Raw genomic sequence first — 23,173 nt, 5'->3', positions numbered from 1 at the left:
GACTACTTCCATCCTAGTTCTTTTTCAGATTTATGGAAGCCCTAGACTGGCGCAGATGGAAAAAGCCTGTTTGATGGTTCAGTTTTTGTGAATGTATCGCTATTTGAGATGCATTCACAATTTTGCAAAGGGCAGTTATTCTTTCTGTCTGGCAGTGAATTTTTGATCGCAGGCAATTGTTTTTGTCTAACTAGCAAAGCATGCTGAATTAGACCCATGGTCTGTAGCTGTGTCTTCTCTCACCATTTTTTTCTTCTAAATCAATCTGTACTCTGGGGGTTATTTTGGTTCACTCCTTCTGGCAAATTCCTTCTTAGTTGGACAAAACCATGTGCACTGCAGGTGGGGCAGGTGTAACGGTACTCGTGTAGTTTCACGGCGCCAGCCTTGCTGTGGGCTTGGTGGCTCGCTACGCTCGCCACGCTATCTAAAATCAACTACATGCCAACGTGGATAGTGGGGGTATCAACTATCCACGTTGGCATGGAGTTAAGTTACTTTATTTTAGATAGTTTGGCGAGCGTAGAACCCGGAAGTAGCTGGCGCCGTGAAACTACACAGGAACCGGTGTAACTTGTGCAGAGAGAATTAGATTTGGGTGGGGTTTTACTTTAAAGTGAGATCTATATTGCAGTGTAAAAATAAAGCAGTCAGTATTTACCCTGCACAGAAACAAAATTACTCACCCAAATCTAATTCTCTCTGCACATTTTACATCTGCCCCCTGCAGTGCATATGGTTTTGTCTATCTAAGAAGGAATTTGCCAGAAGGAGTGAACCAAAATAATCCCCTATGTCTGAGGTTGCTGCTGCGCTTGTGTTGTCACTAGTAAATGGTGAAATACTGTGCGCTAATTTATAGAAATTAATGTGAATAAATCATGTACATTAGGCACAATCTGACATTTTGGAAACATGTTTAAAACCTAATAACACATCATAAAAAAAAACAGGTACTCTTTACCTAGAAGGGCGCCCATCGTGGTGATCGCGGGCATCGCGGGCAGTACATTAACGGCCGCGACGCGATGCCTGTGATCACCGCGATTTCCCATAGGGTTCAATGTTAAATTTTGTGCTGACCGCGATTTTACATTCAATGCTTCAATGGCCGCGATTTGGCCATAGGAATCAATGTTAAATGGGCTACAGAGCCCAAATAGGCACAATTAACCCTTAAATGTCCCCCCAAATTTGTAACGCCACCCCACGATCCACGCCAACCCGAAGCGTGGCGAGCGCAGCGAGCCCGCAAAGGGCCGCGGTACGCGTCCTCCGACCTTTTCATGCCCTACTATCCACGTCGGCGTGGAGTTGAGAATAGAATAGTGTGGCGAGCGCAGTGAGCCACCGAGCCCGAAGCGTAGCGAGCCACCGAGCCCGAAGCGTGGCGAGCGCAGCGAGCCCCGCGGATACCTTCACAGTTATACGCGTCCCCTCGCGGGCTTCACAGGTGTCCGTGGCGACGCGGACACCTGTGAAGTCCGCGAAGGGACGCGTTTACCTGTGAAGGTATCTGCGTCCCCTCGCGGGGCTCGCTGCGCTCGCCACGCTTCGGGCTCGGTGGCTCGCTGCGCTCGCCACACTATTCTATTCTCAACTCCACGCCGACGTGGATAGTAGGGCATGAAAAGGTCGGAGGACGCATACCGCCGCCCCTCGCGGGCTCGCCACGCTTCGGGTTGCCGTGGATCGTGGGGTGGCGTTAAAAATTTGGGGTGACATTTAAGGGTTAATTGTGCCTATTTGGGCTCTGTAGCCCATTTAACATTGATTCCTATGGTAAAATCGCAGGCATTGAGGCATTTTACATTAAAATCGCGGTCAATCATCCTTTTTAACGTTGTTCCCTATGGGAAAATCGCGGTCATCGCGGGCAGCCGATTTTTATGTACCCGCGATGCCCGCGATGACCGCGATTTTTTACCCCCGACGCCCGCGATTCCAATCGCGGGCGCCCTTCTAGGTAAAGAGTACCAAAAAACATTATAAAAACAAAATGTTTAAGGCTCAGAATCTAAGTAAATATCTTGTTTTAGGATATCATGGTGGCTGAGAGACAGTTACCAGTTGCTGAAGGTTACATGGACCAGTTTAAGAAGTCACTTAGTAGCTACAGAGAATTTTCTGCTGCTCAGGAAGGTTGCTTACAGTAAGTCTGTGCTCATTGATTTTATCCATTCCACTGATGCTTGAAAATGACATATTTCACCATAATTACAGTACTTAATTTTAGTTTTAAATTGTACTTACCAATACTGAATTCAACTAGTGTTATGTATGTAGGAATTGTATTTGTTTTTTTGTTTTTTTTTATACCCTGCATTGTTTAAAAGTTCATACTGCCCCGAATTGTGGTCTGCCATGGGCTGGTGTGAGGTTAGTGCACCAAGGGGGTGTTGCCTCAGTTGTCAGAGCCATGACAGGAATTTCTGCAGCAGTGTAGTCCCCCAGTGATAAGCTATACAGCCATATTAAACAGTTCTCAAATGGTTAACCAAATAGGGCCTGTTTCATAACTGCAAAGTTAATAGGAATTAGGGGAACAAACTTCACTTAATAAGTGGTAAAAGTACAGAGCAGATGCACTATTACAGGTAAAGGACCTGTAATGGAATCTTCCATAATATTTTCCATACCGGTTACCTCTTCTAAGACTTTGAATGGGTCTGACAGAGTTTGGTAATTGTCCTAAATGTAATAACCCTAATGCCATTCTTTACAATTTATGTGGAAATGCCTTTTTATATATTAACATATTTGCCTTTACTTGTCTTTTGAAATATCTTCCATTATTGGCGGAATGGGTAATTTGCCTTCCAAATGGACTAGCTTGAAATGACATTACATAGGGGTTTATTCTAGTTCATTCTTTCTGAAAAAATCCTTCTTAGATGGACAAAACCATGTGCACTGCAGGGGGGCAGATGTAACATGTGCAGAGAAAATTAGATTTGGGTGAGTTATTTTGTTTCTGTGCAGGGAAAATACTGACTGCATGATTTTACACTTCAATATAGATCTCACTTTGAAGAAAAACCCCACCCAAATCTAATTCTCTCTGCACAAGTAACATCTGCCCAACCCGCAGTGCACATGGTTTTGTCCATCTAAGAAGGATTTTGTCAGAAAGAATGGACTAGAATAACCCCCATAAAGAGGAAAGACTGCCTCTTTTTAACTGTTGGAGGGATTGATTTTATCCCACTCTGAATCTGCTATGAGGGCGTGCTTTCCGTGCTGTACTAGCACGGATCACTTTGCATTGCATTGCATGTGCATCCGTTGTGCATGCAATGCGATGCAATGTGATGAAACCTAAGTACAAAAAGTATGTGCTTGCACATACTTTTTGTACTTAGGTTTCATCACATTGCATCGCATTGCATGCACAACGGATGCACATGCAATGCAATGCAATGTGATCCGTGCTAGTACAGCATGCCCACAAAGCAGCGTGTATGGGCTGCTTTAGATGTCAGATTTATAGGACTATTTTAGGAACAGCTCTTTTATGAGACACAATTATTGTTGGAAGATCTCCCAGTTCTGCTTCCCTCTGCCACCTGAATGCGTAGCTTGTTTGGATACTTTAATGGTTTGGGTGGATGGCTGACCAAGTCTGGGTTGAAGGTTCTTCTTTTGTTGTAATAAATAAATTGCAAATTAGTTTGCCATTTAGCCATTATGATTGGATGATCTAATGTCTATGTGCAATGGGGGGCGTTAATCCTTCATTAGCATTTGATTTTCTTACCCCCTTCTACATTTAAAAAAAATACTTCCACCTTGCATCACTTATCCATTAGAAACTCAGGGGCAGATTTATTAAGCTCGGTGGAGTGATAATGTGGCTGGTACTTTATCACCGGCCAATCAGCTAATAACTGTGAAGTTACAGGCTTGGTTTGAAAAATAACAGGTAGGAGCTGATTGGTCGGTGATAAAAACTAGACACTTTATCACTTCACCAAGCTTAATAAATCTGCCCCCCCAGTGAGGCGGGCAATAAAAGGGGGGGTGGGTTTGTAGCATGGGGCCTGCTAAACGTCCTTACTCCCACTTCTATCACTCCTGGGGTACAGGAGATGCAGGCTGTCCCCGGAGACTGCGCTAGCTTCTACCTGGTGACAGTGTGCTGCATGTAATGTTACAATGCAGCAACCGCCTCCATTCATTGAGCAGTAGCAGGCACCATTGGTGGCTGACACCGGGTGCAGCATGCACCGCCTTTGTGTCACTGTAAATCAGAATTTCTAAAAAGGGTCATTGTTTTGATTGCTAACGGTACTTATTTCCTAGCACGGCACCCACAATCTAGATTGTATGTGTCGGGGCGATATCGCAAGCATTGCATGCATCTTATGTGTTTGTGCGGCATAAGATGCATGCGATGCAATCAACGCGAACAACGAGATTTTTACATTGCAAGCATTGCATGCATCTTATGTGTTTGTGCGGCATAGGATGCATGCGATGGAATCGACAAGATTTTTATATTGGAATCAATGTGAAATGGTCCCTGAGACCCAATTTTACATTTATTCCAATGTAAAAAGCCCCCCAAACCCCCATTTTAATTGCTAACCCCCCTCATGGGTGAAATGCCCCCTCCATTGTTAACGCCACCCCACTATTGACGCCAACCCGAAGCGTGGCGAGCGCAGCGAGCCCGCGAAGGGCGGCGGTACGCGTCCTCTGACCTTTTCATACCCCCACTATCTACGTTGGCGTGGAGTTGATTTTATATAGTGTGGCGAGCACAGCGAGCCACCGAGCCCGAAGCGTGGCGAGCGCACGCGGGTAGTCCGCGTCTGCGATAGTCCGCGTCCCCTTGCGGGGCTCGCCACGCTTCGAGCTCGGTGGCTCACTGCGCTCGCCACACTATATAAAATCAACTACACGCCGACGTGGATAGTGGGGGTATGAAAATGTCGGAGGACGCGTACCGCCGCCCCTCGCGGGCTCGCTGCGCTCGCCACGCTTCGGGTTGGTGTTGATAGTGCCAGTGGCGTTAACAATGGTTATTGGTTTTTTTTTTACGATTTTTATGTTGTGGCATCTTATGGATCTCATGGATCTTATGCATCTTATGGATCTTCTGCATCTTATGGATGCAGAAGATCCATGAAATCCATAAGATGAGATCCAGAAGATGCGATATTGTACATACAATTAAAAATCTTTTCAATTGTATAGATTATATGCCTTAATTAAGGCATACAATCTTATGCGATGGGCGCCGTGCTAGGAAATAAGTACCTAGTTAATATATTGTCTAAACGGATTCAGTACTGAATCCCGGCGGTCGGGATCCCGGCGTTCAGAATCCCGACGCCGGAATCCCGACAGCCAAAATCCCGACAAGGGGGGGACGTGGATCGCCCCCCCTTGCGGGCTCGCTGCGCTCGCCACACAGCGGGCCCGGTGCCTCGCTACGCTCGGCACACTAATTTATTCTCCCTCCAGGGGTGTCGTGGACACCCCAGGAGGGAGAATGTGTCGGGATTTCGTCGGTCGGGATTCCGACGTCGGGATTCTGAACGCCGGGATCCCGACCGCCGGGATTTTAACTGCATCCCGTCTAAACAATCTATGGATTTGCAGATGATGTTAACTTTTAAATCCCAGTCAGGTCAGATCGTACTGACAGGGACTCAGGGAACCTTGAGCTTCAGAAACACTGGCATGACTCTTTCCTGCTCTAGCTAAATTATTTAAGCCAATTGTAATAATAGATCCATACTAATAAAGTATGTGTATATATATATATATATATATATATATATATATATGTATGTATGTATTGCATATTTAGAATCCTAATTAATACTCATTTCAGTGTAGAAGGTTTTACAGTGACTTACAACTTAATCAAGGAAACTGTAAAAAATATTATGTTCTTCCTGTGTGTGTGTTCTTTTGAAAGTGTTCTCATTAAAAAAATCCATTAAAGCGTGCAACTGAATAAAAGAAAATAATCAGCTATTATGATCAGTTAGATATTCAACTAGGAGAATACGTTATGTTCTAGGCAACTATGACTCAACGCTTTCACAAATTCTTTGCAGACAAAGCCTTGTTAGAAAAGCTCCATTATCACTGAACCTTTGAGCGATGTCACAGGTGAAAGGAGCACATCTAAAAATATATATAGAGAGAAATCTCTTTATATTACACATTTCCGTCTAAATCTTTCCTGTAAGGGAAATTGGAGTATTGTTACCATATGTGCATTCAGATATATAATACTCTGTTACATACAATAAGCAGGTAATAACTGTAAAAACAATCTTATTATTTTATTAAAAACTGTATTGGATATAGCCATGCACTTTGACAACAACATACTGTAGGGATCCATGGACAGAACAGGACCCTTTCTTGATGCTGTAGTTGAATTTTTGGGAGACCCAACTATTTCAAACTGAACTATAAAAAGAGTACAAGATCAATAAACAGTGGCACAGCACACCTAATTGGGAATACACACTTATACATTGACAAATTCAGGTCCTAAAATATATGTGTATCCGCCCCCCTTCGCCGCCCATTGCATAATGATCTCATATGCTCTAACATATGCAATAATTATGGCAAAGGACAGCTCTTGCGGTAAGAGCTGTCCTTTGCGTTGAGTCAACGGGTCCCGGCGGCTCCCCCCTCCCTCCCTTACCGGCGCTGCTGCGCCGGGCTCTCCTGCTCCCTGCACCCGGAAGAGGATCATAGTGCAGGGAGGAGGAGGTCACAGGAGGTGCAGGGAGGAGGTGGTCACAGGTCTGGGCAGCTCTGTGCTGCCCAAACACAGGTGAGGGGGGGTCGGTGCGGGGCGGTGTTGGTTGGTGCGGGGCTGCGGTGGGTCGCGGTAGAAGCCCATAGGCTTCTATGGGGCATCGCCAGATTTTTCTGGCGATGCCCCCCGTCACGGTATTTGAAAGGGAAAAGGGATTTTGGAGTTGCTTCTGCACCAGATAATGTATGAGGGTTCGTTTATGGTGATCCCCAGATATTAGTTACTAGGTTAATTTACAGTACAGCTAATTTTGGGGGTGCTGCCAAAGACAACAAGAAAATACAAATGGAAGACAGAAAACAGGATTGTCTTTTTTCTTGGCGCACTTTTAGAAAGAAGAAAAAATGTATACATAAAATTTACCTTTTTATTTGTATATTATTAAAACCGTTTACGTGAAATATTTGACCACATAATTAGACTTTTACAAACATTGAACAATCAAATTGATTGTTCAATGTTTGTAAAAGTCTAATTATGTGGTCAAATATTTCACGTAAACGGTTTTAATAATATAAAAATTAAAAGGTAAATTTTATGTATACATTTTTTCTTCTTTCTAAAAGTGCGCCAAGAAAAAAGACAATCCTTTTTTCTGTCTTCCCCCGTCACGGTAACCTGGCGGGGGGTGCTTAGAGCATCCCAAAATGTGGTAAAAACACAGATAACTGGGTTTTTACCGCATTTTTAATTTAGAGAATCTCCCCCTATGTCATCACTCAAACGTTTCCGCAGGAGTTCCTTTTTGTCCACAGAAACAAAAAGATTACACAACTCTCATGGTGCATATCAGATAGAGCAATAAACAACAAATACAATCATCCTACTCAAATTCGTGAATAAGCGTACCAGGAATAGGCATCTCCTAGGCCTGAGTATATCACGTGTTTATATGGTAGGGAAATGTTGGTCTGCCCTTCTTCAAACGTCTCCTTACAGACGCAAATACAGGAACATATTCCTCCAAAGCATATTGAATAGAATAATTTTTAAATGAAGCACAGCAGATAAGGTAAGTATAACCGCGTACTGGAAATAGGCCTACCTAGGCCTGGGTTGATCACGTCTTTATAGGGGAAACAGGCAAATCTCCATCCTCATTCCATAGTTACCTCAAAAATATATAACACAAGGGCTGCAAATCTCATAGTGTAAAACCTTACTCCAGAGCCTTCCCCAAGGTGTACAGGAATATAGTCCATGGGGGTAGATGTATGAAGCAGTGATAATGGAGGAGTGCCTGGTACTTTATCACCGGCCAATCAGCTTCTAATTCTCCCTTTTTAAACCCAGCCTGTAACTTAACAGTCAGGAGCTGATTGACCGATGATAAAGTACCAGGCACTTTATCACTTCTCCTCCCTTATCACTGCTTCATACATCTACCCCTTAGTGTCATATTTATACCCATATGTAGACACACCTACTTCCTCCCTCTCTGAGGGTGGAGTCCTGTTAGGGGTCATAGGTGGTGTAATATCAATCCAGCATGGCTTGACAACAACCAGTTTCAAAGTCTATTATTGTAACATATTGAAATCAAAGAAACTTAAAGTAGAATTCCCTTAAAATACATAAAACATACAGTTCCGATATTGTCGGAACTGGAAGTTGTCATGCATTCAATGTTTCGACAATGTTTCTAACAGAACACTACCCCCAGAGAGGGAGGAAGGTACTTATATGTTATTTGGACGCCCACTATAGTTACTGCGCTCATACCCCCACTAACCATGTCGGCATGGAGTTGATTTTATATAGTGTGGTTTCCATAGTATAGTATAGTTTATATTTATTTGTGTTATCATTGCATTCGGTTACTGACTTCTACTACTGTAATCTGTATTATTCAGTGTATCTGCCCTGAAGCATTACTCCCAACCAGGCTATACATTGTATGAGATATGGAGGGATGAGGAATCATGGAGAAGGTAAGGAAAATATCATTTCTGCACTACAAAAAATGGCTAATGGGTATTTACAGTAGTAGTACTGACATGGAGTTCTGGTACATGCTAAATAGTCCATATTTACATATACTATAGGTACAGCTGTTAGATAAACTATTTCACACTGGGACACAATGATCTATTTTTTCTCATTTAATCTGAATTGCTTACATCAGCCTAATTGGTAAATCAGAGGTAGTACATGAACAGAATATTGTATGCTAAGCAGAATGAATATTAGAAGGAAAGAAAAGACTGTCTAGTGTGTGGCGCACTCAGAGAAGAAGATAAATTGATTAAACGTAAAAATTAACTTTTAATGTTTCAATTCTTAAAATGGCGACATATAAAACACAACATACATGGGTGAAAATAGGGGGTAAGAATAAAAAAGGAAAAAACTAGAGGTTTTTCCTGCTTAGTGGACCCCTTAATCCCTTAATTCCTGTGATTGATCGGAGTACGGCACATGTAATACCTATATTTTGATTAGACTCACTATGGAGTAGGTATGTTTGTGCACTGAATACTCCTAAAATATATATACTGTCGATCCCCTTGTAACAAGATCTCATGTGTTTTATTTTTCTGCGTCTCACCAGAGGTCTCCTGGTATGTATCCTGAGTATTAAGCACTAGGTGAGTATTGCCCTTGTGGATCTCTGTGGTGATAATAAATATTGTCACAATAGGACTATGCAGAGCCTTGTCTGACTCAGTGAGTCACAGTGGATGTAGGATGATTAGGAGGTGGCGAGTGGAGGCACCCCAGTATGGACACCTCTGATATCCACTGGCTCTACTGATGTGATATATTTACACTCATGTGTTGTAACATCATGTTCTGCAACCCTGTGCTGAGATGAAAATCACTTAGTATGTACCCTGGTGTACCGATAAGTAGATGGTGGGTATATTAGGCGATATGCCCCTATATACGTGACACACCGAGTAATTCCTATAGATAGGAGAAAGAGTTGGCCTGGTACACCTGTGGGTCAAGATGGCATAGTTTATTTATACACTCGGGAGCCGGGATCTGTGTGTATTGTCATCCGCTACCCTGAGTCTGTGTATCTCTGACGCCGTACTCAGCGTACTTGGGATTGCCTGGTGTGTGTTGACTCTAATTTCATAAGTTAAATTGCCTGGGTGGTGACTCAATTGGCAATTTGTAAGCAATCTAGAGGTAAGTATACAACAATATGAGTCAGAGCGGTGCTGGTGTATCGTGCGGTAAGGTGAGACAGATATTAATGTAAATCAAATACCAAACAATGCTTATAGATTGGAGAGCCGGGATCTGTATATACTGTCCCTTGCAACTCTCAATTGGTGCGTACACGCCGCCGTATCTGTCGTATTTTAGGCTGAAATTGCCTGGTGTGTGTCCACTTGAAACTTCATAGGTGGGGTTGCTTCAATTATTCAATTTAGTAATGGGCAAACCATGTGTGGGTAAGTATTACGGTATCTCGGTGTTTTTTCCTAGGGGCGGTAATCACGGAAGTCTCCGAGTAGGGCGGGAGCCTGTGAGCCCTCTGATGTGTGGAGCCAGGTGAATGCTGGGAGAGTTGGGTCGCGCTAACGTGGCGCTCTAGCCTGCACGGCCGAGATTGAATGACTCCCTGACTGGTCTGGACCGAGAGGTAGATGGTACGCACACACCAGCTGCCGACGGGAGCGTGGAACAAGGACGCTGCTGCACAATACCGCAAAGCCCTAATACCTGTGGCCGGAGTGCCTGGCGAGCCCGTACAGCTGAGAGATCTAAGGTAAACAGGCGGCTATCAAGAGGAGACAGCGCCGACGGGAGCGAGGAACAGGACGCTGCTGCACACTACAGCACAGCCCTGCTATTTGTGACTGGACAGTACTGTGAGCCTGTACAGCTGGGGGATCCGAGGCAGCCAGGCGGCTATTGAGAGGAGACAGCGCCGGGACGTGCCTACCTGTGGAGGGGGGAAACTAGGAGTGCGGTGCAGCGTGGAGAGGTGGCCTCTCACGGGACGGACAGAGGTGCCAGGAGAGTGGATGGAAAGTCCCTGACATACCAGGAGTCTGATCGGGCGTTAAACAGCTGACCCAGAGGATACAAACTGGGAGCAGCAGGAGCAGGCTGTATATCCCCTACACTGCCACAGGCCACTGCTGAGAGAGATCTCCGGAGAGGGGGTGCACGACAGAACTGAGTGAGTACTCGACTTATAAATACTGTGCACTAAGATTTGGAGGCATGTGGTGGTGAATGGAAAGGCGGCCAGGGACAGAACCAAAGCAGGAGGGAAACGGCCGGCCCGGAGAGTATAAATCCAGACTGGTTGTGTATATAAACACTGAGTGGAGCTGTAAAACAAGTGAGGCAAGGTCTGCCTAATACGCAGCACCCACATAGTAAATATGAGGAAGGCCGGACAGGCAGCCGCAGCAGCAGCGGCTGCTGCCAAACTGGAAAAATACGCAAGGGACAGCACAAATCAGCAGAAGGCCCAGAATAAAGGGAAACGGGACTCAGTGTCACCAAATGAATCTGCCCTGCTGAATTCTACAATGTCTGATATGGTACCAGAGGCCACCTTTCAGAAACTACTAGAGGCCATTAATGGGAGTGAGGAGAGACTAAGTGGCAAGTTTGAGCAAATGCAAGCCGAAATCACCCTGCTAAGACAATCGGTGCAAAGCATACAGACCCGGGTGAATGAGACAGAAGCTAGAATATCCCAGCTAGAGGATACTCAGAATCCTATGGTAGAGCAAATTAAAAAATTAACAGGGACGGTGGTACAGGTCCAGAGTCAAATTGCCGATATGGAAGGGCGCCTTAGACGCAATAACATTAGACTAATCGGGGTTCCCGAAAAAACGGAGGGGGAGAGTGCCGAAAACTGGTTAGAATCCTGGCTGACAACTCAGTATGGCAGAGACTCGCTCTCAGCACAGTTCTGCATAGAGAGAGCCCACAGGGTCCCTATGAAAGCCCCGCTACCAGGTGCCCAACCTAGAACCCTGATAGCAAAAGTCCTTAATTATCGGGATCGAGATACTATAATTCGGAAATCAAGAAATTTAGATCTGAAAATCAACGGGAACAATGTAATGATCTTCCCGGACTTCGCCAAAGAAGTGCAAAAGGAAAGAGTGAAATATGCAAACATCAAGAGACAACTAAGGGACTTAAATATTCAATATTCAATGATGTTCCCAGCTAAGCTGAGGGTAATCGTTGAAGGCAAAACCAGATTCTTTAACAACCCTGAGGAAGCATCCGACTGGCTAACAAGCTTTAAACCAAAAGCAGGAAGATAAGGAATGAGAATACGATGGACTGTGCATATATCCATGAAACAGGAATGCTGCCACTAAGCGTGAACCCTATTTTTTTTTTTTTTTTTTTCTCTCCCATAACGTAATATAAAGCAAGTGTGTAACATCAGAGGGCCCACTCGAGAGCGTGATTACTAAATGTTTTATTGCCCCAAGTGTCTGCGTTCTGTGGGTGTGTGTGTTGGGGGGGGGGGGGGGGGGGCGGACATTAGGTATACTGTAGTAGGGATGGTATACAGGGAGGGGGGCGGTGGGAGTAAGGGGAAAGATTTGTTGCTAATAGGAGTTAGGTCATTGTGGGTAGAAAATAAGGAAAAACATGGTAAAAATTGTAACACAAGGTAAAACATGGTAAAAATTTTATACTGGAATGTTCGAGGTCTGAATGACCGGATAAAAAGAGCAACCGTGATGAACCAAATTAAGAAATATGGGGCGCAGATTATATGTTTGGGGGAAACCCATCTGATTGGGGAGAAAACTATGGCCCTGAAAAGGGCGTGGGTTGGAAGCATTTACCACTCATGTTTCTCTAGCATGGCAAGGGGCGTGTCGATAATGATCCATAAAAATGTACCCTTTGTGTGCGAGAGAAAGGAAATTGATCCGATGGGAAGATACGTGTTCCTGCAGGGAGAGCTATACAGAAACCGGGTATGCATCATGGCGGTATACATCCCTCCACCGTTCCACTACGAGGTACTGGAAAAGGCAGTGGAATTTGTGGCTAGGTCAGGAGGGGCGGCGGCCTTATGCTTGGGGGATTTGAACAACGTACTTGATTCCAGCTTAGATAGATGGAGGAAGAAGGATATAGGCTCTAGTGGGGGAAATAAGGGCCTGCACAAGTTTTTGGAAGATGTGGGGTGGAAGGATTGGTGGAGGGAGAAGCACCCCGAAACATTAACATATTCATGCTACTCTAAATCATATGAAACCTTTTCACGTATAGACATGGCCCTGATGGATGAAACTATGTTCCCCCATATACAACAGGTGGAATATATGACACATGGGATTTCCGACCATGCGCCCATCTTGGTCCAGACTAGCGAACAAGTGGATAGGGGTAGGCGGATGTGGAAATGCCACTCTTCCTGGCTGAACCAGATGGGTGATGGGAGTGAGATCATTAGGGAATGGGAAATGTACTATGAGGATAATGAAGGATCAGCTCCAGAAGGGGTGGTGTGGGACGCCGGGAAAGCTGCCCTGAGAGGAGCCCTTATAAAAAAAGATTGCCCAAATCAAAAAAACCTCGAGGGAGGGAAATGTAGAAGCAGAAAGGAATAGTAAAGCCAGGGAGGTGTCATATTGGCAGGAGGGGACTGAGGATGCAAGAAGGGAATGGGTAGGTGCCAAGACAGTATGGTTGGATGTAGTACAGGAACACACAGTGAGGCAGGAGTCCTTCAGGGAACACAATAAATATATACTATATGATAGACCGGGTAGCTACTTGGCACAACTAGCTAGGGGTGAAATAACCAGCTCGAAGAATATAGTATATGTGATGAGAGAGGATGGTAGTAAGGCGGAAACCACCCCTGAAATAGCTAGCGCCTTTCTTCAATACTTTAAAGAACTGTACAAGTCGATATCCCCAAGAACAAAAGAAGAGAGAACAGAATTCCTAAAGGGAATAGAGGTACCTACCTTAAGTGAAGCAGATAGAGAAGCATTGGAAAACCCCATTTCAGAACAGGAAGTTGGAGAGGCAATAAAAACTATGCCCGGGGGTAAAGCGCCAGGCTGCGATGGATTACCACCTGAAATATATAAAAAATTTGCAACCCAGATGGTGCCTAAGATTACAGGAATGTTAAATCACAGTCTGCAGCAGGGACTAATCCCGGAGTCAATGAGGGAGGCGATGATAGTACTTATATTGAAGGAAGGCAAGAACCCAACTGCAATGGAATCATTTAGGCCCATATCATTAATAAACATAGATGCCAAAATTTTGGCTAAAGTGTTAGCAAAACGGTTAGAAAGGGTGATGGATAAACTTGTACATGAGGACCAAACAGGATTTCGCAAAGAAAGGAGCACAGCAATAAATATCCGTAGGTTTTATACAAATATGCAAATCGATCAGCAAGAGGGAGACACCCCATGTACCCTCTCCTTGGATGCCGCAAAGGCATATGATAGTATAGAATGGGGATATCTATGGGAAGTGTTGGGGAGATTCGGTTTTGGGGGGAAGTTTATTAATTGGATTAAAACCTTATATGCTGCCCCAAAGGCCAGGCTACAAATTAATGGGTATGTAACGGAAACCTTTGAACTTGAGAGGGGAACAAGACAGGGGTGTCCAATGTCCCCTGCCTTGTTTAATCTGGCATTGGAACCATTGGCATGCTCCCTGAGACAAAATCCAGGGATGAGCGGTCTGGGGCGAGCCGTCGAAGGAAAAAACAAACAAGTGATTTCTGCCTATGCAGATGATATGCTAATATACATTGCGGACCAAGATAGGGAGATGCCAATTGTATTAAGAACACTGGAGGAATTTGGGCAACAGTCCGGGATAAAAATAAATTGGGATAAATCCAGTATAATGCCTGGTAAGGGAGGATGCCCAACTAGCCGGATGGAAGAGGGAGTGGTAAAATGGACAGGGAGTATGAAGTATTTGGGGGTTCACATATCAAATGACGCAAATAATTATGTCAAGATGAACCTGGAACCACTGATAAAGTGGTATCAGGGGAAAATCAAAACATGGACAAAACTGCCGTTATCCATAACGGGGAGAGTGAATGTGGTAAAGATGGTAGTACTCCCTAAGATGCTTTACATCCTTCAACAAGCACCAGCCCATATACCCGCAAGAATATTCAAAAAGATCGATAGTATAACATCAACCTTCATTTGGGGGAATAAAAGAGCTAGAATTAAAATAACCACTTTAACTAGAAATAAAAAACAAGGAGGTTTGGGTCTGCCACATTTTAAACTGTATTATATGGCAACTCAGATATGGCACCTGAAGGGCTGGGTAGCAAGAGCTAGCGAGAATAGCCTAAATGAGTTAGTGGATCAGAATAGAGAAGGGGATTCCCCAAAGCAGGTTCTACTGGACCATAGCAAAGGAAAAACTCAAAAGCCACTAATCAAACAAGCTAAGAAGATCTGGGATCAGTCAAATAAAATACTGGGCTACGAGGGATTGGATCCGGAAACCCCGATCTGGGCAATAAATACCCAGGGAGGAGAAGTTAGATACAGGAAAAAAGAAGTTAAGGTCTGCTGGGGGAAATATGGAATAGCGCAAGTGGGACAAATTTATGAAGAAGGAAGGATAAAGACGTTTGAACAGCTGGCAACGGAGTACAAATTGGGAAAAAATATGTTCTATAGGTACCTCCAGCTAAGGAGCAGCTTAGGGGCAGCATATGGGAGGGAAGGGGTCAACATAGAGGACTGCCCAGTAAAGAAAGTACTAGAATCAAAAAATAAAATCAAAGTAGCCGGTATATATAAAATATTGATAGGGAAGGTAGAAGATAGCCAAATAAAGAAAAACAGAAGTGAGTGGAGTAAGGATATAGGGAGTATGACCGATGAGGAATGGGATAAAGTATTGGAATCCCCTACAAAAGCAACAGCATCAATACGGTTCCAACAAATACAGCTCTTCATAGTGCACAGAGTATATGTGACCCCAGTAAAACTCAAACAATATAATAAAAGAAATAGTGATAAATGCCCCAAATGTAGAGAACAACAAGGAACACTTCTGCACATGATCTGGCAATGTAGATATGTCCAGAGATTATGGCAGGCGGTTGGCCAAGTAGCTATACGGTTGGGGTTCGACCAAAACATTCTAAATGAAAAAGTATGTATATTAAATGCACAAGTTGGCACAGATAAATACCAATCACAATGTATTGTAAACTTAGTCACATTGGTCAAGGTATTAATAGTCAGGAAATGGCTGGCACAGGACACCCCGAGTATAAAACAATGGAAAAATTTAGTAAATAACACTATTGCACATGAAAGATATATGTACTCAAAGAGAGGTTGCATAAGTAAGTTCCACCAGGTTTGGGATATTTGGATACACTCCGAATTTTATGATGGAAAATAGATAGGTTTAAAGTAACACAAGGCACACCATGCACTTTAATAGGATTAAAAAAAAACTACAGAGGAGAGATAATGACAAGACGACTTACTGGGGACAAATCTTGGGGGGGGTAGGGAGGGGGGGGGGATGGGTAGTTAATAAGATAGGGGGGGGGGGAAGGAATCCCAAGGGAAAAATGGTAGTTCGGACTGTCAGTATTGGATAGGATGTTATTTATATGTTATATATTTGCTAGAAGATGTTTGGACTTGGACTATATGGTTGTTACCACCTGACCCCCCTTGTCTTTTTCTGTGTTGTTTGTTTGTTATGTAAGAAAAAAACTGAAATAAATAAAGACTATATTTAAAAAAAAAGTATTACGGTATCTCACCCCTATGAATAAGCAATATTGGGTTGGTATAGAATATATACTGTTTGTGACCTTATTAACCAGTAGCAGTCTGGACCGCTTTAGATCCTGTCCAAAGGACAGTGATTAAATGGTGTGTTACCAGCTCAAATCGCTTGGTGTGTATTCACTTGGCAATACATCAATTTATTCATGGGTATAAGTGACCGCTTCAACATGTAGCAATTTAACCAATTAGTAGGTGCATGTAACCACATCAATGGAGTGCTTATACACATATAGTATATACGTAGATATTTTAATGTGTGAATGAACTTTTTACAGGCTCAATAATACTCATTAATGGGATCAATATCCAGGAAGATTTGGTGCATATGCAATGTAACAGAGTCAAGAGGGAGAAACGCCGCAGTCAAGTCGTCACACCGCGACCTTCCCTGCCAGCGTTCCCCTCTGGTCGGTGCGGACGCTACTAGGTAGCACAGTGAGTAAGCGTGCCGGCTTCCTTTCACAGCGTGTGGCTGGCTGCCGTGCAGCAGGGAGCTTAGAGCTGGTCTCCCGCTCGACACTATCTCTAGCGTCACTACTTAATCGCGCACCTCACAGATCAGAATACATTTCATATTACAAGGGGAAGGGATAGGGGGGATTTTGCACACTAAGTGTGTGGGTCGACGCGCGTATCGCCGTGCAGCTTCATCAGGACCAACCAGGTATGTGCCCGGAAGTCCTTTAAGTACCTGCCTGCCCATGAATATTCATGAGTACAGGTGTGGGAGTGTCTCTATTGGAAATAGTCTTAGAAACTGACATTATCTTTGTAAGTGCGTTGCATTGCTGCTGGCACTTTATTATTATTTATTCAATATTCTGTTATTCTCAATGACAGAAATAGTTTGTGGGTACCGTTATTAGCGGTAATACGCAAATGAAATAAAAAAAGGAAGAAGAAAGAAGAAAAAGAAGAATGACTATGTTAGCTGTCATTCATAGTTAGCTGGAGAAGTGGAAATGACCAATTAATATATAGTATAATATAGATTTGACAATGGGAATGGAATATGCGTATGTGTCATAGTACTCATGCTTCTTTTACAGGTCCCTTATAATAGTACATAGGTGCCGGAAAATTTCTTTAATAAATGGAAATATACAGTAATGCTGTGTTAGAATTCATAGCGGAGGGGGTCCAAGATTTACCGTGAGTGTGATGCTAAGGAATTCATAGCAAAGGGAATCCAAGATTTCCCGTGAGTGTGATGCTGAGGAATATAAAGAATGTAGTGATATTCTAGCTGTGCAGTGGACTCATAAGGTGTATCATGACAGAGCTGATATTAGGTCTTTGCCATATACTGTGATATGCGTGAGATACGCACGGGGGTGATGGTGGAATATTTGGTGAGCCGTATGTGACTGATATTTAATGAATAAAGATCCATTTAAAAATCCTGAAACAATAATATATAAATATAAATGAAAATAAATATATGTGAAAATGTGAGGTATAAAAATGACATTAAAAAATATATATTAAGCTATGATGTAAAATTGGAAATAAAAGAGGTGAGAAAAAACAGCAAATCAGACAGCAAAAATTATCACTCGTGACTAACTGGGATAGGGGGGAGAATGTTTGATGTGGGGATATAAGGTGATAGTGGTGTGTAATTTAGTGATAACATATATTCGTGACGGTAACCTTTTGTTATTTTAGATGGTCTGATGGGTTTACCGCAGGGGGTAGTAGTTTATCGGTGGGGAATTAATGCCCGTATCAGGTATGGGTCCTCTATGTTCTAGAAGCAGTATTCCCTCTTTATAGGGTGTAGTAGATAAGTGGTGGGACAGGGAGGAGAAGATATTGAGCTGTAGGGGGTTGATGCCCGTATCTCGGTCCTCTAAATAGATGAAGCCATGATCCCATCAAGATAGGTATTAAGGGAGATGGAGGGCAGAATTTTAATACGAAGTTGGATGGTAATTCTGTATGGCTTATACACATTTAGAATCTCACAGATACACTGAGTAATTATTCTCTTCGTTTAAGCCATTAGGAGACATGGTGTTCATGAGGAATATCAATCGCGTCTCCTGTTTGAGGAGTTCTCTATCCCAGTCTCCCCTCCTTATCCCCATTTCCACTTTGGTCATGCCATACACTTTCAAGCCTTTTGTGTTGCCTTGGTGGTATCTGGAGAAATGTTTCGCTACTAGCGTCAGGGTTTTGAAATTTGCCTGATCTCTTGCAGCATTCTTGATGTTAAGGAGATGCTCAGATATCCGGGTTTTCAGGGGTCTTCTTGTTTTCCCGATGTAATGCTTCTTGCAGGGGCATTCGATGTTATAGATAACCCCTGCTGTCTCGCATGTAATGTATTTCTGGATTCTCCATTTTTTGTTGTATCTGTCGATATAGGAATCTTGAGGGTTCATGTAGGTACAGATTTTACATGTCCCACATTTGAAGGAGCCTTGTTTTTTAATTGTTGTTTTGGTTTCTTTTTCGAGGTGGCTATGCACAAGGAGGTCCCTCAGATTCGCACTCCGCCTCCAACTGATATCAACCTTGTTTCCGAGGATTTCTTCCAAATCCTTATCTGTTTTTAGGATGTTGATATGTTTATCCAGTGCTCTCTGGACTTCTTGCCACTCCTGGCAGAACGTGCCTATGAATCTGATTTTTTCTTGTTTGTCCATAGGTTTGGTTCTGGGTACAAGGAGTTTTTCTCTATCATATGAATTGACTTCTTTTCGAGCTTTTCGTGTGGCTCTTTTGCTATAGCCTCTGTTCCTCAGCCTCTGATCCAATTCATCTGCCCTCTCTTTGTAAGTTGCTGGTTTTGAGCAGTTACGCTTCGTTCTTAGGAATTCACCTTTTGGAAGTCCTTTGACTACTGGAGGAAAGTGTGAACTATCATAGTGAAGTAATGAGTTGGTTGCCGTGCTTTTGCGGAAGATATCCGTGGCGATTACTCCATTAGGTTCCACGAATATCAGGAGATCTAGGTATTCCACCTGTTGCTGACTCATGTGTGAGGTTAACCTGAGGTTGAGGTTGTTTACATTCAACATGTCAAGAAATTTGATGAATAGGTCCACCTCGCCTTCCCACACTATGAGCAGGTCATCGATGTATCGTAACCATAATAAAATGTGTACCGTGTACATTTCATTTTCTTCTGTAAAGACCCGCTCCCGTTCCCACCACCCCAGGTACAGGTTTTCATACGTGGGGGCACAAGTGCTCCCCATCGCAGTCCCCCGTACCTGGAGGTAGAAACGGTCTTCACACACAAAGTAGTTCTTAGACAGAACAAAATGTAATAATTTGATAATAAAGTCGTTTAGTGGTGTGTGGCGGTCCATACTTAGAAAATATTTGGTTGCTTGTATCCCACAGTCATGTATAATGCTTGTGTACAAGCTCTCGACATCGCATGTAATCAGCCATGATTTTTCATTCAGCGTGATGTCTTGTAGCTTGTTCAGGACGTCCATCGTGTCGCGGACATAGGAGGGCAAGGTGGTAACGAAGCGCCTTAAGTGGTGGTCAACAAATTGGCTCGCTTTTTCAGTAAGGCCCCCTATTCCCGACACGATGGGTCTTCCTGGTGGGTTCTCCTCGCTCTTGTGCACTTTGGGCAACAGGTAAAAGGTAGGTATTTTCACATTTTTCACCGTTAGAAAGTCAAATTGGGATTTGGTTATAACCCCGTCTTTCATTCCTTGATCTATTATTCTTTGGTAGATCTCCAAGTAATCATTGGTAGGGTTGAAAATCAACTTTTTATAGGTGGATGGATCATTTAGCTGTCTCCTTAGTTCTATTTGATATTTCTCTCGCGACCACAACACTATGTTACCCCCTTTATCGGAGGGTTTCACGATCGTGTCTTTCCAGTCTTTGATTTCACGTAAGGCTTCTCTTTCCGATTTGGTCAGATTATCATGCAGATGATGCGCCTCCTTGTTCTTCTCTATTTCGTCGAACTCTCTACTGACGAGTTCCAGAAATACTTTGATCTGTGGGCAGATAGAGGGGTCAGGAAAAAAGGTTGATTTTTTCTTCAGGGATGCACCCTGTGTTCCAGTGGCTAGTGTGGGTATAGTGTCAATACTTTCATCCACATCTGCCAGGTCCTGGAGTATTTGCAGCATCTGCATGTCGCTATTATCAAAGTAATGGTTAATCAGTGTTTGGGAGGGATCAATATGAGTTGTTTCTGGGAAAAACTCCTCTTGTGTATTGGGGCAATACTCCAGGACCTGGCAGATGTGGATGAAAGTATTGACACTATACCCACACTAGCCACTGGAACACAGGGTGCATCCCTGAAGAAAAAATCAACCTTTTTTCCTGACCCCTCTATCTGCCCACAGATCAAAGTATTTCTGGAACTCGTCAGTAGAGAGTTCGACGAAATAGAGAAGAACAAGGGGGCGCATCATCTGCATGATAATCTGACCAAATCGGAAAGAGAAGCCTTACGTGAAATCAAAGACTGGAAAGACACGATCGTGAAACCCTCCGATAAAGGGGGTAACATAGTGTTGTGGTCGCGAGAGAAATATCAAATAGAACTAAGGAGACAGCTAAATGATCCATCCACCTATAAAAAGTAGATTTTCAACCCTACCAATGATTACTTGGAGATCTACCAAAGAATAATAGATCAAGGAATGAAAGACGGGGTTATAACCAAATCCCAATTTGACTTTCTAACGGTGAAAAATGTGAAAATACCTACCTTTTACCTGTTGCCCAAAGTGCACAAGAGCGAGGAGAACCCACCAGGAAGACCCATCGTGTCGGGAATAGGGGGCCTTACTGAAAAAGCGAGCCAATTTGTTGACCACCACTTAAGGCGCTTCGTTACCACCTTGCCCTCCTATGTCCGCGACACGATGGACGTCCTGAACAAGCTACAAGACATCACGCTGAATGAAAAATCATGGCTGATTACATGCGATGTCGAGAGCTTGTACACAAGCATTATACATGACTGTGGGATACAAGCAACCAAATATTTTCTAAGTATGGACCGCCACACACCACTAAACGACTTTATTATCAAATTATTACATTTTGTTCTGTCTAAGAACTACTTTGTGTGTGAAGACCGTTTCTACCTCCAGGTACGGGGGACTGCGATGGGGAGCACTTGTGCCCCCACGTATGCAAACCTGTACCTGGGGTGGTGGGAACGGGAGCGGGTCTTTACAGAAGAAAATGAAATGTACACGGTACACATTTTATTATGGTTACGATACATCGATGACCTGCTCATAGTGTGGGAAGGCGAGGTGGACCTATTCATCAAATTTCTTGACATGTTGAATGTAAACAACCTCAACCTCAGGTTAACCTCACACATGAGTCAGCAACAGGTGGAATACCTAGATCTCCTGATATTCGTGGAACCTAATGGAGTAATCGCCACGGATATCTTCCGCAAAAGCACGGCAACCAACTCATTACTTCACTATGATAGTTCACACTTTCCTCCAGTAGTCAAAGGACTTCCAAAAGGTGAATTCCTAAGAACGAAGCGTAACTGCTCAAAACCAGCAACTTACAAAGAGAGGGCAGATGAATTGGATCAGAGGCTGAGGAACAGAGGCTATAGCAAAAGAGCCACACGAAAAGCTCGAAAAGAAGTCAATTCATATGATAGAGAAAAACTCCTTGTACCCAGAACCAAACCTATGGACAAACAAGAAAAAATCAGATTCATAGGCACGTTCTGCCAGGAGTGGCAAGAAGTCCAGAGAGCACTGGATAAACATATCAACATCCTAAAAACAGATAAGGATTTGGAAGAAATCCTCGGAAACAAGGTTGATATCAGTTGGAGGCGGAGTGCGAATCTGAGGGACCTCCTTGTGCATAGCCACCTCGAAAAAGAAACCAAAACAACAATTAAAAAACAAGGCTCCTTCAAATGTGGGACATGTAAAATCTGTACCTACATGAACCCTCAAGATTCCTATATCGACAGATACAACAAAAAATGGAGAATCCAGAAATACATTACATGCGAGACAGCAGGGGTTATCTATAACATCGAATGCCCCTGCAAGAAGCATTACATCGGGAAAACAAGAAGACCCCTGAAAACCCGGATATCTGAGCATCTCCTTAACATCAAGAATGCTGCAAGAGATCAGGCAAATTTCAAAACCCTGACGCCAGTAGCGAAACATTTCTCCAGATACCACCAAGGCAACACAAAAGGCTTGAAAGTGTATGGCATGACCAAAGTGGAAATGGGGATAAGGAGGGGAGACTGGGATAGAGAACTCCTCAAACAGGAGACGCGATTGATATTCCTCATGAACACCATGTCTCCTAATGGCTTAAACGAAGAGAATAATTACTCAGTGTATCTGTGAGATTCTAAATGTGTATAAGCCATACAGAATTACCATCCAACTTCGTATTAAAATTCTGCCCTCCATCTCCCTTAATACCTATCTTGATGGGATCATGGCTTCATCTATTTAGAGGACCGAGATACGGGCATCAACCCCCTACAGCTCAATATCTTCTCCTCCCTGTCCCACCACTTATCTACTACACCCTATAAAGAGGGAATACTGCTTCTAGAACATAGAGGACCCATACCTGATACGGGCATTAATTCCCCACC

General features: G+C 43.5%; 1 protein-coding gene across 2 annotated transcripts in view; it reads left to right on the top strand.

Annotated features, from left to right (window-relative positions):
• The window catches only part of NECAB3 (N-terminal EF-hand calcium binding protein 3), an 86,929-nt gene that overhangs the window by 48,545 nt on the left and 15,211 nt on the right, over positions 1 to 23,173 (top strand). For both annotated transcript variants that reach the window (XM_083147678.1, XM_083147677.1), the window contains exons 10-11: positions 2,040 to 2,152; positions 8,647 to 8,724. In XM_083147678.1, the coding sequence (XP_083003804.1) occupies positions 2,040 to 2,152; positions 8,647 to 8,724 (191 nt within the window). The remainder of the gene's footprint in view (positions 1 to 2,039; positions 2,153 to 8,646; positions 8,725 to 23,173) is intronic.

The sequence above is a fragment of the Crinia signifera genome, chromosome 6, assembly GCF_055691185.1.
Source record: "Crinia signifera chromosome 6, ASM5569118v1, whole genome shotgun sequence".
NCBI classification, from domain to species: domain Eukaryota; kingdom Metazoa; phylum Chordata; class Amphibia; order Anura; family Myobatrachidae; genus Crinia; species Crinia signifera.
This window is presented reverse-complemented; position numbering and strand designations above follow the sequence as displayed.